At 43.0% G+C, this 17,948-nt stretch overlaps 1 protein-coding gene across 1 annotated transcript in view; it reads left to right on the plus strand.

The window, feature by feature from the left end:
- dlgap3 (discs, large (Drosophila) homolog-associated protein 3) overlaps nt 1-17,372 on the plus strand; it is a 149,252-nt gene extending 131,880 nt beyond the window's left edge. Inside the window, exons 5-13 of the mRNA XM_055056020.1 lie at nt 441-543; nt 1,011-1,227; nt 3,195-3,730; nt 5,135-5,229; nt 6,053-6,272; nt 8,166-8,460; nt 8,551-8,642; nt 9,597-9,743; nt 10,331-17,372. Of these exons, the coding sequence (XP_054911995.1) occupies nt 441-543; nt 1,011-1,227; nt 3,195-3,730; nt 5,135-5,229; nt 6,053-6,272; nt 8,166-8,460; nt 8,551-8,642; nt 9,597-9,743; nt 10,331-10,645 (2,020 nt within the window). The 3' untranslated portion in view covers nt 10,646-17,372. The remainder of the gene's footprint in view (nt 1-440; nt 544-1,010; nt 1,228-3,194; nt 3,731-5,134; nt 5,230-6,052; nt 6,273-8,165; nt 8,461-8,550; nt 8,643-9,596; nt 9,744-10,330) is intronic.
- Nucleotides 17,373-17,948: the final 576 nt, after the last annotated feature.

A 17,948-nucleotide genomic window follows, 5' to 3' on the forward strand; every position in this document is an offset into this window, starting at 1 on the left:
AACATTTCCATCCATACAGCTGAACACTTTCTTTGTTTTTGTTTTTTTTTGTGCCTAATATTTGAAGTTGAGTGCGTACACAGGTGAAATCACATTTTGCCATCCAACCTTCTCCTGTTTCAGTAACGGGATGCGGTGAACAATTCAGAGTTTCAGCAGAATTTACACCAACGACTCGATGTTTAGCGTTTTGAGCCCCGCTTTGACAAACTGGTGCATTTTCGTAACACTCTGAATGACTGACGCTTCATGACTCATAATATTTATGGTGGCTGCGGCCAGCCGAGCTGTGATCCACGTTCGCAATAAACGCAGCCAGACACTGATGGAGTTTTATTTGCTCCATCAGTGTTGGAGCAAATAAAACTTGCACGAGTCTGAGCTCCGTGCTGTTGAGGTCACTATAACGCTGTTTTTGTTTGTTTTCTGCTGCGTTTCAGGTACTCCTGTAAGCAGTGCACAGATTCCTACCCGAACAACAGAACGGCACCCAAAACCCACACTCGCTCTCGCAGCTACACGCGCTCTCTGACCAGCTCGCAGGTGACTGACTCCATCATCCACGGCCTTTCAGTTATTCTGGAATATTCTAACATATACGGAATACCTTTGAACCTTTTCCACATTTGCTTAGGTTGCAGCATGAGACTTAAATATCTTTAGGTTTTTTGTTTTTTTTTTCCTGAATGGCCCTTTATTTGGCTCCATCTGCTATGGGCAGTTTTCCTGTCCTTGCTGAAGAGAGGCATCATTACTTTTTAATAATTATCCTTCTCAGTAGAGATTTTAAGTAACGTTCCTAAAGAGGCTCAAACAACTGTAGTTATGCTGAAAAGCAGGCGGGTTGTTTGTATTGGATTGTGTCGGAATAAACCGCAGACTTCAGATTTTTGTTCTTGAAAAAAAAAAAACTGAAGTCCATTGGTCAGTTCCAAGAACACCAAACCCTTTTTGTTCATTTCTCACACAATTATTCAAATTATCACTATTTTTTTAAAATTTTACATAAGCTGGGAGACACGTTGAACCATCAGTTCGAGGCGGTGTGTGAGACCATGTTCGGCGAGGTGGAGTCGCAGGCCGTCGAGGCCCTGGACCTCCCCGGCGTGTTCCGGACCCGCAGCCACAGCTACGTGCGCGCCATCCAGGCGGGCTGCTCCCAGGACGACGACTGCCTCTCTGTCTTCTCCATGTCCGGCCCCCAGGGGAGCATCAAGGGCGGGGCCGGTGAGTGGACTGTGTGCATCTATTTATTTACTTTTTCATTTTTAGCCTCCTGGCATCTCCGTTCTCTCTGCCTCTAACTCAGCCTTCTCTCCCTCTCTGTACGTTTGCAAGCTATAGGCAGAGACTTGCATGTGCCTTATTGCTCATGCTCTTTCTTCTCTCATCGCACTCCCTTTGCCTGACTGCAGGTTTCTCGCTATTATGACCGTTGCTTTAGTCTCTATCGCTTTCTTGTCTTCCTTGGTCAAGAGAAGAAGACGACATCTTATCTTCAAGCCTTTCGCTCAACACAAAAGTCCACCTATGCAGCTGTTACTTCATAAGTCGAGTTTATTTGTGCAGCGCGTTTCAGCAACAAGGCAGTTGGAAGTGCTTTTGCATCACGAAGAGTCGCCCATTGTGAAACGAGCCACACACGTTCAATTTTGTCAAATGCTGTCGTCAAAATCAGGGAAAAACACATAGATATGTTAATTGGTGTTCGAGTTATCATTAATCGAAAGCAGCTCCAAACATGTTGGCTGGATTTTTAGCCTCGATTTGAAGGAAGTCTGTGTTTTCGCGGTTTTCTCGAAGTTGTGATTTGTGACACATCGAAACTGAATTATTACATTTTACCACTAAACCACCACCATGGACTTCAAGTTTACTTTATGTCATAGGGGCAACAAAAAGTGGTGCATAATTGTAAAGTGAAGAAAACATAACATAGTTTTTTTCTCTTTTTTTAAATCAAAATAGAATAATTTTATCAGCCGTTGATTCTGTGATTCCCCGACGCAGTCGGAGCAAATAAAAGTTTCAATCCAAGACTTGATTCTGTTGCCGCCCTCTTTCCAGTGTGTCATCTGAAAATGGAAAGAGTAAAATAATATTACAACCACAAACCTACCAAGATGTGCTCTTCCTACCGAAGTGACAGGCAAAGCAAGGAGAGCAGCAGGAGCTCCATGGCAACTGGAGCAAAACATCTGATATCCATAATTAAAGCGAATCTGTTGACAGGGAAACTGCTGGTTATGTACAACTGAATATTTTTGCTGAAAAATACAGTTCAGACTTCAATAAAGTTAAAATGATGAAACAGGGTCAGAGTTCACAGCTGATTTAGCTTGAGCTGTGTGTACCGTCTCCAGAACATGTACCTGTTTTGGAGACAGGTCCATAGAATTATATTAATATTAATACTATTAATATTCCCCTTCCACTTCAGTTCGGCGCTGCATTGTGTTCTCAGATCTCAACGAAACGCGTTGGTGACTGCGATGTGATAAAATGGAGAGGGGGAGCTGAAGGCCCTGTTTGCGCATACATTACGCAGGTAATTGCCGGTTTTTGTCAGCTGCGTGTGTTCGCTAATGTTTGTTTGTTTGTCGCAGACAGCTTAGACCCTCGCAGGATTCGAATTTCCCAGCGTCCCGGTAAGTCCCGCGAGATTTATTAAAAGCGCTGCGAAAACGCTCACGCGCTGCGCCGGCGCCTCCGTTTCAGCTCGTGTCTCTCACGCCGTGGAAATAAACAAGCTGCACACACAGACGCCAGGGGCAATGAAGAAAGGGAAGCAGTGTGGATTGTTTCCGTTTCAGGCAATTGCTTGAACTTTTAGAAGAAAGGTTGGCCCAGAAGAAGAGGTTTTTCTGTTGTTACCTTTGCTGTATCTGACATATCCATCGCTTTGCTCTCTGCCTTTTGATAAAAGAGAAAAGTGTCTTGTTCTTTAATGAAAAGGAATACTACCCAATGAACAAGTAGACTCCAGCACGGTCTCTTTTTTTAATGCTCTCCATATTCTCTCTTCTCTCTTTTGTCAAAATTCCTCCATTTTTTCCCCCCTGCTATAACATTCCTCTCCTCCCCTCTAGTCTGTCCCTTCTGTAAGTATCCGCCCGCTCTTCTCCCTTCTCACGTCGTTTACTTTAACCTCTGTCACCTCTGTCTTCTCTTCCCTCGCTCTTCTTACACTGCAGTCTTTCCTTACCGTAAAGGTGCTCCCCCACCGCTCCCACCTCGCATGTCCAAGTCTTCTCTCTCGGTGCGCGCCCAGAGCAGCACCGAGTCCACGCAGGACGCCTACTTCCAGAGCGGCGGACAAATGGCTCCGGGCCCCGGGCGCCCCAAGCAGCACAGCAACTCCATAGACCTCGGCGGCTCCGAGGGGCCCTCGGGACGCGCCTCCCGGGGGGGCTACTACACGTCCGGCGGGGCCGGGCGCTCCCGCCAGCACAGCAACTCGGCAGAGAGCCTGGACGGGGTGAGGGGTTCCAGGGAGCTGGTGCCCTACGGAGGGGGGCCCGGAGTGGGAGTCAGGGCAAAGCACAGCTGCTCAGCCGACAGCCTGCTGGAGGGGCCGCCACGGCCGGCGAGGGACCGGGACGGCCGGGTCGGCGGCGGCAGCCTGGGGAAGTCGTCCTCACTTCCTCAGAACAACATGATCGTGAGTAAGATGGGCGGGCAGGACGACGGGCGCGGGGCCAGGAAGTGGAGGCCGTCCATCGCCGTGCAGGTGTTGTGAAAAATATCTTTCACGTTAATGAATCTTTTTGTTTGCTTTTTATGTTTTTGGTCACACTTAACAAAACTCATCAAAGAAAACCTCAGTTAAAAAAAAAACTGCAATTGTCAAATGGTGATTCAATTTGTAGATTATTTTCATTCCTTAAGGTTGGGGAATGTAACTTTTATTTTCTTTTTAAATGTTTTATTTACATATTTGTTAAAGTGTCAGCATGTTGTGACAATATGAGTCATGTGAAAGCATCGATCTTCACCTCCTCCATGAACTGCTGTGGCAGTCTGAAGAATTTCTCCCCTCCACCAAAAACAACCAATCAGAGCCGGGAGGAGTGTCTTTGCGCTGTCAATCATTCTCATGTACGCTGCTCTATGTGCTAATGATGGAAAAACAATTTACCATCTCAGAAAAGCCATCAGTGGGCATGCTTGTTAGCCTTAGCATTCGTTGCAGGCTAATTTGTGTTGAACCAGTTTTAGCGTAGCAGAAGGATGTGAGCTGATTGACGGAGCTAAGACCCTCCTTCTGGCTCTGATTGGTTGTTTCTGATAGAGCTGTGTATTTGTGTAAATAACAGCAGGTCCATAGCGAGAAGGCAGAGGAGCTTGTTGATTTTTTTTCACAAATTATCTTTCCCATATTGTACTCTCAGGACATAGTGTTGGTTTTAGCAAATATGTAAAAATAAAAGAGAGAAGCAAACTATAGTTCAACATGATCAACAATGTTTATTTTACTATGTTCTTATGATAAAGCTTTCATGCTAATATGCTAGCATTAAATCTGAACTACTATACCACTAGCAGTCAACCTAAATGTATAAATTACTATTTGTGGAGTTGAACGCTTGGATAATCGGATAGATTTCCAAAAATTGTATCTTATTTTTTTATTTATTCCGGTCATTTTTTACTTTTCCTTACACAATAAAAAAACACAATGCTGAAAAAGCAAACATAATGGAAAAAAATCAAAAGAAGAAAAGTAGAAGACAAAATTATTACAGAAATAGACAAACAATTCTCGTCATTGGCAAGAACACAAAGTGTAGGTGGAAGCGTCATTTTTTGCACATACTGCATCGTCAAAATCAAAGCTGCAGAATCTTTTCTAAAACACCTCCGAGGAATTCCAGCCGAGTCTGGAGTGAAAATATCCGAGCCGAAACCTGCGGGGGGTTTTTTGGTCCGGTGCATCACACATTTGTACTCTGACAACAAACGCGTTCGAAACACAAGCCAGCAAGTTCCTCAGACAGCCGATGTAAATCTATTTTCATAGATTAACCCATAGCAGTTGGAGCTTCTTGGTTTTTTTACATTTATTTCTGTGATAAAATTCCCAGAACAGTTATTTAACTTTTCCTTTGCTTCTGGCGGCTCACGTTCTGTCCAGGTGGACAGCTCAGAGACTCTGTCCGATTCCGATACGGAGGGAAAAGCTCTCACCGAGGTTCACTCCATAGGAGTCCAAGTGGAAGACGAGAAAAGGTAAAAGAAAAAGAAAAAAATGGAGAAAAAAGCAGCGAAAAAATATTCTTCATCTGCAGAACTTTCTCTCACAGCTTGACTTGTTTTGGTGACATTTAAGTTTCCGTCATCACGGATGCCTCTCGCAAACTCAGAGTGGGGGTTCGAGGAGTGTTTGTTTACCCGCTAATTTATCTTTGTTCCAAAATATGCGGCTTGATCAGGAGCGGCTGGTCTTTGTGCTGTAATTTATGTGAATAATTCTGATTTATATTCAGAAAAAGCCCTCGTCTTCCTGCGCGCCTGACGGCGTCGCCATGTGTACGGCTGATTTCTCGTCTATGTCCAATTAATTCATTTAAGATTTCATCAAGCAGCACAGCTTGAACTCGGAAACACTTTGTTCCAAGAATGCCTTTTTTTTTTTTTTTTTTTTAAACCGTGTTTGTGACCCCCGCCTACTGCAATCCGTACACACAACATGGCTTTCGCGTGTGACTCTGCGCTTTTCCTAATCACACGCGTCCTCGCGTGTGAACGCGATCGCCGAAGATGACGTCAGGACATCCGGCGCCGCGGACCCGGACGGACTGAGGAGACAGATGAGGGGAAGGTTGGGTTTAAAGTTGCAACAGTGTAAACACTCATCAGTGAGCGCACTGGCGTGACATTTTGCACGCACCGATGCGTCATATGCCAGGGGATTTAGCAGGAGTCATCGCAGCCGGGCGAGCGGCGGTGATTGCCGTGACAACGAGGCCCTGCTCGGGAGAGCCTTCTACCGGCGATTCAGTTTGATCAGGCGGCTCTGAGCCCGCTGTCACTCTCTGTGTCTTTTTGCAAGGCGGGCTCGATTCAAACGCTCCAACAGCGTGACGGCGAGCGTGCAGGCCGACCTGGACCCCGAGGGCTTCCTGGGGCTTAGCGTGGCTGTGCCAACACAGGACAAGAGTCTGCAGTTTGGCTGCTCCTTCCAGAGGCACTCGTCAGAGCCGGAGTCCGCGTCGCAGTACACAGAGTGCCACCGCACCGTCCACACGCAGGGCCAGTGGGCGTACAGAGAGGTGGGTCACTGCCAGGAGTCTTCCTCGTGGAAGATACAGATTTCACTTTGAATGGTTCTTTCCAAAGAATACCACAAAAGGGGATGAGGGAACCTGGGGGGGATTCATTCTGATTTTAATCTTCTGAAATACTGTGTCAGAGTTCTGCAGTTAAAGTGGGAATTCTGAGAAAATAAGTCAAGATTCTGAGAAATTCGTAAAAAAAAAAAAATTCTCAAAGTATGAATATTTTTTCAGTGGCCCTAATCCTATTCTATACAATACTGAAGTAACACACGGATATGATGGCACCCTTTTAACTTTCTCATTTTCTCAGTGAATGTTATCAGGATGTGAGAGGGCAGTGGAAAGCGTGAGGAAGTAAGTTATTAAACAGTCATTGGAAAAAAAAAAGAAACTGAAAACCAACCAAGACATGCAGTTAATCTGGCTGCGTTAACCAGAGACGGGCAGGAGAATCTGTCCACATGACAACCGAACACCATGTTCTTCTCAAATCTGGTGTTTGTGGATGAGTAAAAGGAAGAACAATGATGTAGAAATGAAACCATGTCAAATCATGAATGAAGTTTTTCTCTTCATGTAAAAGATGACTGTTATGAAAATCAGAATACCAAAAAAACGCCATTTCATGCTGTACAGCACTTGAAGCATTTTGCACTGATGGGGACGGTGAATCTGGTCAGAGCGGGAAGAAAACCTGCAAACTTCATTAAGCTTGCATTTCAGCATTATAAATGTGTTTTATTGGTGTAATTTAACATCCTAATCTTAAATAATGAATATTTATTAACTGAATGTAGAAAATCAGCATAATTAGCAGAAATAAAGGCTTGGAAAGTCTGTAAAACCGAAATAAGTATTATTGAAATAATAAAACTTTTCAAATAAATCCAGATTATGTTTTATGTTTTTTGCAAAACTTTTTCAAAAAGAAAAATAAACTGAATTATTTTTCTTTGGTTTTAAAAATTATGCATTTCTAAAATTCCAGATTAAACACATTTACAGCTGTAATTAGATAATAAAGCTTACACGTCTTGAACATGTCTACAAAAAACATACAGCAGCTATTTGCTTAAAGCTCTTCTTTTGGAATAGCCATCGGAACATTTCCTCAATTTAATTAGATTACATTTAAATCTAATTTATTCAAAATTAGCAGCAGCTAATTGAGTATCGCTGGAAAAAACACATTAAACAGCCAGCTGTTCACTGTTTGATTGTTTTCTTAACATTATGCAGCTGTGGTTTTACAATCAGAGGTCAGAAATTATAGATTGTAAATCATCTTTCTGAGATATTTTTGTCTGTAGAGGTCAATGATGGCGATAAAGTGCTGAAAACGCACATTTATTCACTATTTTACTCAGAAAATGGCTACAAAATGCACAAATTGTAATTATTCATTTCTTTCTATCCACTTCAAAATTTCCATTCTGAAGAAAGAAGCCATTTAGTATTTTTTTATGAAGTACATGTTGAAAAAATAGTCAACCTATAATATCTTTTCTATATAAATTTCCCACTAATTGTTTTTCTTTTTTTCTGCATTCATTCTAAGAGCAAGAATATATTAGGGCAAGCCGTACAGTTTAAGCTGTAAATGTAACTTGGATTCCCTCTTTTAAAATTGTGAAATTGTTTTCCATAAATCTAATCTCAGCTGCACACAGTGGGTGCAGATTGGCAGATTTTATTGTGCCACACAGTTGCTAATCCAAATCACCAACCGTGTCAGCAACTGTTCATCACTTTGTCGTTCTGGAAAGTTCATCTATTTATTTTCAATGCTCTCGATTTGGAGTTGTAGGCCTGCCGGGAGGTCCGGGGTTTATGTTTTTTAACTCGAGTGTCATTTCTAAAAGCAATGTATCCCTTCTGCTCACACAGGACCTCATTCAGGGCAACTACACCGCCGAAGCTTGCCAAGTCGACACAAGGCCCCATCAGCACCCACACCTGCCGCCGCGCTCCCACTCCCCTCTGCCCATCACCGCGGAGCGCGCCTGGACGGCCACGCCGTCCCTGGAAGGCCCGCGCAGCCTTCCCGACTCGGGCCGGGCCTCGCCCTGCATGAGGGACGGAGAGTTCTTCCTGCGCCTGCTGCAGACGGAGGTGGAGAGGATGGAAGGCTGGTGCCAGAACATGGAGAGGGAGGCGGAGGAGAATGAGCTACCAGAGGATGGTGAGTTGAAAAACCATTTTCCATTTTGCTGTTGCTGTTTTTGTTGAACTACATTTCCACTCTCTCTCTCTCTCTCTCGCGCTCTCTTAGCTCTTGAGCTAATTCGAAGCGCAGTTGGCAGCGCCCAGATGCTCATGTCTCAAAAGGTCCAGCAGTTCTTCCGCCTCTGTCAGCAAAGTATTGTAAGTGTGCACGAAAAGTCACATCAACACACATTTCCAGATAAGCGTGATGCTATGCAAGTTGGATATGTTTGGCTGCAGCTTTCCTCGCACATTTCTGCATCAGGAAAGTAAGCATTCACAACTGTTCGGCTTTTTATGCTCTGTCACTTTATAGCTTGAACTTCAATGTTTTGAGGCATTTTATTTGATAGACCAACATTACAGCAGCTGCTGTGAAATTGGAGGAAAGCAATATGGAATCTCTTGACAGGGCAGCTATTTGTTGAGCACACCATTGGTGCCCCCAAAAGGGGGGTTGTGGGGGGCCGTTGCCCCATTGTGAAACGTTGGCCCACACAGGCACCCCCAGACAAACACGTACATTTCATCTTCTTCAATCAAGACATGAAAGTAAAACCCAATAAATGCATAAAATTCTATTTAAAAAAATACTTGAATGATCCCAAAGGCAAATTAAATGTTGCTTTAACTCATTAAATCGGGATTCTTCAGAGTTGTTGTAGGAAAGATTTTCTGTAGAATACAAAATCACACTTCACCTCTATATGTTACTATCTATGTAGTTTTTATTTTTTTCAGTTGTGCCACCTCAGTTTTTTGTCTCGCCTGGTTTGGTCACTGCTACTACAACTTTCTGGGGGTGCCATTAACACACCTCATAAATCTGACCTCGATAGAACAGCAAGAGGAAAACCATTGTTGTTAGATGTCCAGTTCACAGTTTGGAAGGAGTTCTCGTCGCATGAGCTCAACCATTAACATTTTTGACTCTTGTCTAACATTGTGCATCACCCTAAAACAATATCCTTCCATTTCATGGTACTTAGCATGAAATCCCAATCAAATTCGTTGAAGTTTTTGGCTTAACCTTTATTCACGATAAAAGGTACGAGCAAAAGGTTTCACTTTTCCCATCATCAAATGTCCCATCCTGTCTCCTTGCCGGCCCAGGACCCGTCCGCCTACCCCCAGCCCACGTCGCAGGACCTGGCGTCTTTCTGGGACCTGCTCCAGCTCAACATAGAGGACGTAAGGGTTAGGTTTCAGGACCTCCAGAAGCTCAAGGACTCTGGGTGGAGGCTCCCACCCGAAAAGAAGGTGAGGGACCGGCGGGTCCGGCCTACCCTGGTTTCCCTTCAGCATTCTCCCCGAGCTAAGATGGCTCTGTGCCGCCGGGTAGAGCAGATGGCTGTGGCCTCCAAACGTTTGCCGGCCGCGAACGCTCAGAACAGACCAAGAGGAGCGGAGCAGATTTGCCCGCGAGGCAGCGGAAGTTCAAATTGATAGGGTTTTATTTTGCATTTAATTTTAATTTATGTATATTTGAGTTTTGATCTTTTTTGCTTTTCTTGCACTCTGTCAAGAAAAAGACAGCTTTAAGCATTATTTTCCAAAACTAACTCTCTTTTCTCCGTTTTTTTTCCACTTTTCCCCTGTATCTCTCCTTCCATTTCCTTTCATACAACTCAACACTAATGCATGCTGCGATACCTTTTTGGGGCTGTTTTCCTTTCTCATAATGCGTTTGGTTACTTTTTATTTATTTTTCCCTCTGTTGTGGGTTTTGTTTCTTATTGCATGGGTTTTCCGTCACTAAACCCCCCCGTCTTTTCCACCACCTAACATGACAAATCCACCGTCCTTTTCCCGCATCTCATATCAATGTCTCATCCTCAACGGGTCAGGAGGATAAGAAACTTCCTCCGCCCCTACCAAAGAAGCCGGCGGGCGGGGTGAGCGGCAGCCTCCGGGCCGATAGCGTGGGAGACGGGGTCTCCGGGAGTGCCGGAGGAGGCCCGGCGGGGCTGGTGGTGCCCCGCGTTGGAGGGCACACCCTCCCCATCAGGGAGAAGTCTCTAGACCTCGGAGACCGTCAGAGGACAGAGGCGCGAAGGAGGCTGCTGCAGACCAAGCGCACCGCCTCCTTCAGGCAAAACTCGGCCACCGAGAGCGCCGACAGTATCGAGATCTACATCCCCGAAGCCCAGACTCGACTCTGAACCCGCGACGGCACTCGCTTCCCCCTCGCCCAACCTCCTGCGAGTCATTGCTGTTTATACGCTACGACCCACCGGCAATTTTAGCACTTTCCATCAACTTCTGTCATCCTACATTATTACCTAACAAGCAATGACAGCCATTTTAGTGTCTTGAAATTCAAACCACTTTACCGAGGCAGAGGCCTGGAGCCTGAGCGGCATCTAGCTGAAGACGTTTATACTTCCTTCTTAGTCTGAATTTCTTTTATTTATTTATATATACGTATATATAATCACTCTGGCTGAAACCAAGTCAGAAATCTTTTGTAAAACTAGGCAGCAGAGGTTCACACAGTAGCATGCCTGTGCGTGTTCACTTGGCACAAAAAAGGGCTTAACAGGCAGAAGACCTCTGAGGAAGTTCTCCCCTCCTCTCCCTCATCCCCCAAACGCTTTTCGGAGTGAAACCGACTCCCACTTACGGGTTTTCGCCGATAACAGCTCAGCCGAGCCGAGATCTATTGATTTCTTGAGCATCCCTGAGGAAATGTCAAACAGAGTCCTTAGTCCCTCTTCCCGTCTGTCCACACAGGTACCAAGTCACAGAATATAGACCAATTTCACGTCTCGCTCTGTCGATGCTTTCGAACCACCTGTCCGTCGGCGTCGGACACCGAGGCTCTCCGGTTGTTGTTTGCCAAAAGGAGCTTCTTCAGTGTAGCATCACAGACAACAAAAAAAAAAAAAAAACATGAAGAAAAGAAAAAAATCAAACTCTTTGTGTATGTAGGATCTGAAGTCTCAAGTACTGAGAAGAGGAGGGTTTGGAATTATTTCAGTGGCTTTTCTGGACTTACTTGAAGATGCTCCTTCTCTTTTTCTTTTTTTTTACACTGTGAGTGTAGAGCACCGCCAAGTGGTCAAAAGAGAACCCCGCTTCAACAGCAGTGGTCTTTACAGTTTCTATATATCTTATTCAGGAACAAGTAAACACCCCATTAAAACCCCTTAATGAAACAGTCATTGAAATGGTCAGGACTGCTGTCTTCCCCTCCGAAACCCTTTTCTTTCTTTTGAATATTGCTAGGACAGACTTTACTATTGTGTTTATTCGTAACTAAACATGGGTTTTTATGTAACAGAAGAGCAGATTTTTTGGCAAGATTTTAATCACCAAACTTCATTTTGTTTCCCTGACGCCGTTGGCCAAACGAGGGACAATTTCGTTTTGCCGGCAGATAAAACGAGGCCTAACTGACCTTAAAATATCCTTCCAAAGAATCACCAAGTCGAATCAGATTGGGATTATGTCCAAAAAAACCAAACAAAAAAAAAAGCGGTATTTTATAACTGTGCTGGGAATGTGAAATATGTGATACGTGTGGAGCTACGGCGCCGTGAACCTGTTCACCTTCTTTTCAAGTTACAACCACAAACTTCAGAGCATGTTTGTGTGATGAACCAGCATCACGCCAGAGTGAAGTGTTTTATTTGTAGAGAAAATGTTCTATTTTCTCATCATCTGGTCTGAATTGAACATGCAGGTTGTGTCAAACAGAAAACAGGACTCCTTGTTTTTGTTTCAAATGCGTCTGTATCAGCTGAATCCTCTATTTTTGGTGTCAATTTCTCCCAACTCAGTTGCTGGTTTTCATCCCCAAAAGCTGCCAGGAGCCTCTTGGCTGTGTCTCGGCTTGACGTTCTGCTTTTTTTTTTTTTTTTTTTTTACATTTATTATGTGAAAACTTGATAAATGTGAAAACTGTTGCATAAAAGCCCCAAAGCACAGAAGTTCACTGAGGTTTGTGGTTGTGACATGACAAAATGTGGAAAAGTTAGGGAAGCATGAATGGTTTTGCAAGGCTCTGTGTGTTTTTTTTATTTGTTGTTTTTTTTTTCATTAATTTACCTACAGACACAGGTCTAAATCATTTTACAAAGTTAAAATTTTTTGAAGGATTCTTATGAGAAACGCGTCCTTCTTGTGTTGGTGTTTTCTACGACTGTTGGTTCATGTGTGAATGCACCTGAATACCTGCATATGAACGTCTGTGTGAATCCCAGTAAATACTAAAGAGTCCAAATGTATGGAGGAGAGAGACGACGAAATGTCAGAATTTGTAAGCATGAAGTGTTCTTTCTTTCCTTTAATTTTGGTTGGAAAATGTTGGAAATGTGGGATATTTTATTGGAAAATGTATATTTTATAATATAAACTACATTTCTAGATCAGTAGAGATTATCCAGTACAGTCCATGTACAAAGATCATATATCAAATGTGAAACACTGCAGTATTGTTACGATAGATCATAGCTGTGTGGCATATCCAGACTGAGTCCATGTGAAGACGACTTTCAAACGGCTCTTATTATCTTGAAATTGTGAGTCAGGTTCACAGGGTATCTCTGGTAGGAATGGTGGTTGCCTTCCTTAGGCCTACTTAAATATTTGTGTGTGGTTCTCACAACTTGTACTGCTTTCCCCCTTTTCCTCCCTGTATCTCCTGTTTAGAACCAACTACATGTGCCTAACCAGCTATGTGTGGAGGTTTCCTTTGAACACAGTTTACACTTTGAATATATACATAAATATATAGAGAGAGAACAGAGAGAGGGAGATGTATATAGAAATGTATCAAATTTGCAGAGTATTGTTGGAGAATTAGTTTTTTTTTTTTTGACTTCCTGAATCTCCCTCATGTTGCAATACACACCCGCGACTCTGGCACACTTTGTCGATATGGACCACTGCATGCTTTCTGATGGCCTCCTCTGAACAATTTAGCGGAGTCTCACTTTGGAGAAGAAACACGTATTTTGTAGCCTTCGAATCTTTTTTCTTCTGTGTGACTGGCGCAAGGGGTGAAAAAAGCAATTGCTGGGGTTTTACAATGCCGTTATTTCGACGAATCACACGTTTGTACAATTCTGTCCTTTTAGAGACAATGATACGGATATCCTTGGAAATACCAACCGGTGTTTTGCTTTTTGGACTTCAGCAGGTGAATCTTAACAACCTCCATGTACAAACGAGGTGCCCCGGCATTGAAAACGACGAGGAACGCGAGTTGCAAAGCCGCCTTCTCTCTTCTTTTTTTTTTTGCGTCCCTTCCTGCGTCCGACACCGCTAAAACTTGATGACATCCGAGCGGTGCCTGTCGCAGGCCCTCGTCAAACGAAGCACAAAGAACTGCTCTACTACTGTTATGCCACTGTGACGGACTCTTGACCCCACCCTCACGATCCTCAGTCCTACATGCGAGGGGGCGGCAAAGTCTCTGGATCACACAAGTTGCCCTTGGAGGACACTGGGGTTTAAAGAGGCTTTTGTTGGATTTTTATCCGCAGTAGCAACCACGACTACGCTTTCATTCGTGCTGACTTTCTTCTCTCTAAGTTCTGCAAGTTGAGGCGTCAACCAGCCACATCTTGCCTTGAAATAGGTCCATAGCAAACACAGTTTTTGTGGTTGTGATTTCCATTTTATTTATTTATTTATTTATTTTGTTCTATATGACGTATCTATCATAACAGCATCGTACACATCACAGTTCCTGGTTGTGTTGTAACACTATCTCAGCACTGACAAAAACACAGCAATCAAACTATCTTAAGCCTTTCTTCCCACATGGCCAGATCAAATCTGAGTACCTCAGTTTTTAGCAAGTGTCCCTCTGTCCTCAGGGGATTTCCTAAACCCACCGTAAGACCCTAATAACACGAGGCTACGTTTATCCTCGCAGGAGTGTCGCTAATATTCTCGAGACGGGGAGAAGGAAGAGAAAAAAAACTGTCTTCGCTGCTTGAGCCCAGATTCACTGTTAGCCATTTCTTTCCCCAAGACCAGGAAACAGCGGGAGTCTGCATGGCGGCAGAGGCAGCAGCTTAATTGTAGCCGATTTGTGGGTGTGCTGCATACTGTGCTTCTGGAACAAAGCCAAGCTGGAGGCCTGTGGTAGCAGCAGATTTGAGTTTTAGTTGACATTACTGTAAGGCAGAGCTGCTCTGGAGTTTGAAGCTAGCTTACGTATGTCTGTGGTGGGGCGGGGGCTAGCTAGCCCTGGGCGCTAGCTAACCATGTTCATGCTAAGTTAAAGAGACTTCACTGTCAAAAAGAAAGTTTTATAAACTAATAGTATGCTTAGTTTTCAATCACTGCATTTAACCAACTGTCATCAACAGGACATGTTGTGATGGGAGTTGCTAAAGCTAGTGGTAGCATTGCTTTCAGTGAAACACATAGGATTTAAAAAGTTCTGTTTGTTCTCCAAAGTAGAAATATTAAAAACTTATATTAGGGGTGGGGGAGAAGAAAAATCAACTGGAACACCCAATGAAGTCAGATTTGTTAGCTGGAAAGTAGTGATCCTCCTCACCCAGATCAATTTAATATTCAATATGGCTGCCAAGGGTTAAAAACGTATAATAGTAGCAGTCTGTTTCTTTGCTACGTTAACAAATCTGTGGTATGGACTTTCCTTAGCGAAACTTTAATGAAGCATAATTTATTTACTATCAAACGTTTATATAAAATTAGCTTGGTGTGTTTACTCTTTGAATGTTCTGTTCAAAGAGCTAGAAGGCTTAAGAAATGTAAAGTTTGATTTTTTTAGATGCATGCTCTACAAATTCCACTTTTAACCAGCGCTGTCCTGTATCGAACCAGCAATTAACTTGTGACAACTATGTAACCAGCTAATGATAGCATATGGGCAGCTTTTGTAGCCCATTTACTATCGAAGCGGGTCATTATCTAAATGTAGTTTGGGCAGTAATTACACAGCAAACATGAAAAGCTTTCTGACTTGCAACTGTAACACGGTCAACTCTATTGCGAGGTCCTAATCAGATCTACATTTTACAGAACTTGAAAGCACTTTGCTACCACTGGTGACTAATGCTAGCAATTGTAGCCTTGAGGGTTAATGTAATTGACAACCAACAGAAAATATGACTGATAATTAGTGAAGAATCAATTCAAGTGTCAAATTTCCACATCTTTTAGAATTTCAGATTTCTCTCATTCATTGATTTTTGCTGGCACCCATATGCATAGTCATGGCTGGAAACTTGTTTAATATTCAAATTACATGTGGGGATCCTGAAGGTGCTTATCTACGTCAGAAAATCATCCATAATTGCACATAAGTATCATCTTCAGTGACTCCGGCGTGTGCAAGCAGAACTTTGTGTTCGGCATGTTATTGGCAGACCGCACCATGGGCAGGGAGTTAATTACAGACCGTAAACGTCTTCAGTTGCTATTGCTGAAAATCACCGAGCATAATTAGGATCACTCTGATTTAATAAGAAACTTAATGCTTTAATTCACACTGTGGCCGAACTTCTTTAATAATAAAACGTGCTTGGTGGGTCTTGCTTATGGTTTACTCCGCCCGCCCCCCTTCTCTGTTGCTCCAGAACAGGTCAGACTCGAGCAGATGTTCAACTGAAACTCCAATGTGCCTTTAGCACTGAGGTGTAATTCTGTTTGTACGTGTACATGTGTGCATATGTATTAACGCTGTAATGTGGATTTACAGGACACACACAGCTAACCACGAGGGTAAGAGACAACTGAGCAATTACTGTGTAATTATCAACAAAATATATATATATATATCGATACCCTAACTTTGCCATGTTTACAAAGTGTAAATACTTGTTATCAATAGACATTGCTTATCTTAAAATTGCATTTATTGTTATTAGAATATAATTAATATGATTACTGTCATTAAAAGTTTTAATTAGTGCCATTACGATCATTATTAATACAGTGTTGTTGAATATAGCTATGAGTAAAATGTTCTGTAGGCTGACCAAGGGCAAGTCACGTGTATAGCAACAAAAATATATAAATATATAGTTTATTCTATGTTCTGTTCAATAAATCGCTGCTATTAAAGGGGATGGAGCAGAAGAAGAGAAAGTTGATTAACTCTGGGAAGACACCTCCTCTCCCCCCTGGGCTCAATGACGCACACTCCACCCGAGAGGGGAGGATTTGCCGAAGGAAGTAAGCTTTGGGAGCGGACTGTCCTAACAATAGAACCTCTTTCTTTGTGTGTTTTTACTCCACTTTGAACTCTCAGTGCCAGCAAGAGGAGGAAATCAAACGATGGAGACACTTCACTCGTTACTCAACTCTATAATGTAGCAAAGGCAACAACAGCCCTTGGTTCTCGACTCCCTCCTCGTCTTTCTTGTGTTATCGGTGACCACTCTGATTTAGAGCGAGTTTCAGCATGGGTTCACTCGTTTTATATATATCATCAACTCTGTGCCAAGACAGCATATTGTACATACAAGTGTTAATTTTGGGGTTTTGTTCTTCTTCTATGACTCCAGCAGAGCAATAGAGTCACAACGGACTGTAAATGTCGTTACGCCACCAAGTGGTCACCCACATGTGTGGCACAAGAACGCACCAGGAAGTGTTGTCTGAATTCAGTCTGAAGGCAGGGGGAAGTAGTGTGAACAATGCTCCAGTTCAGTTTTTTTTTTCTCCTCCTTCCGTTCTGTACATACACGTTTATTTCTTGCTCTCATGTTTTTATGGGTCTAAATGTGTCCAAACCGAAGCACGTTTGATGGCGCCGAACCCGGAGAGATGGCACACTGTGACGTGGTTTACTCCCAACACAGAATGTAACACTATCAACATTGTCTGAACATTTTCTAATGGCTAATATTATTACTATCAATATTATTATTATTATAAAGCTATTTTAGCGAGTTAAACGAGCATTGCTGCGTCTCCTTTGTCTTTTTTGGTGTGTTTACTCTTTGAATGTTCTGAAAAAATGTGAAATGAAGCAGCAATAACATTCTTCTTGGCAGGGGAAGGGCAATGTTGTTTTGATTGAAGGAATCTTCTCAATATGAGCTTAATAAATTCCTTAATTTTCTGGATTCTAGCTGGCCCCTCCATTGGCTTGAATATCCGAGCTTGATTCAGTTCCAAACATTGAGTTTATTAAAAGTTTCATCTGGGGCAAAAGTGGAGAGGACATATCAGTGAAATGAGAACCTCTGCTTGCATGACATTTAACCTTTTAACTGCTTTTATAAAATTGTGGTGAGTATAATTCATGTTTTTGGGCAGGAAATGTAAGAAAAATCACAGTTTTCAAAATGTAGTTGAATTTCAGTTACATTCATATAATGTAACTGACTAAAGGACTAAATATTCACATTCAGATCAGTGTTTAGTAGATGCACTTAATGGTCTCAGACACACTGGCTCATCTGGACACAGCAGCTGCAGTTTAAGCTCTGTGAGAATCCTTGGGGATTAAGTTTGAGCATCTCTTTACATCCG

Source organism: Poeciliopsis prolifica, unplaced genomic scaffold (assembly GCF_027474105.1).
Source record: "Poeciliopsis prolifica strain line A6 unplaced genomic scaffold, Auburn_PproV2 SCAFFOLD043, whole genome shotgun sequence".
Taxonomy (NCBI): domain Eukaryota; kingdom Metazoa; phylum Chordata; class Actinopteri; order Cyprinodontiformes; family Poeciliidae; genus Poeciliopsis; species Poeciliopsis prolifica.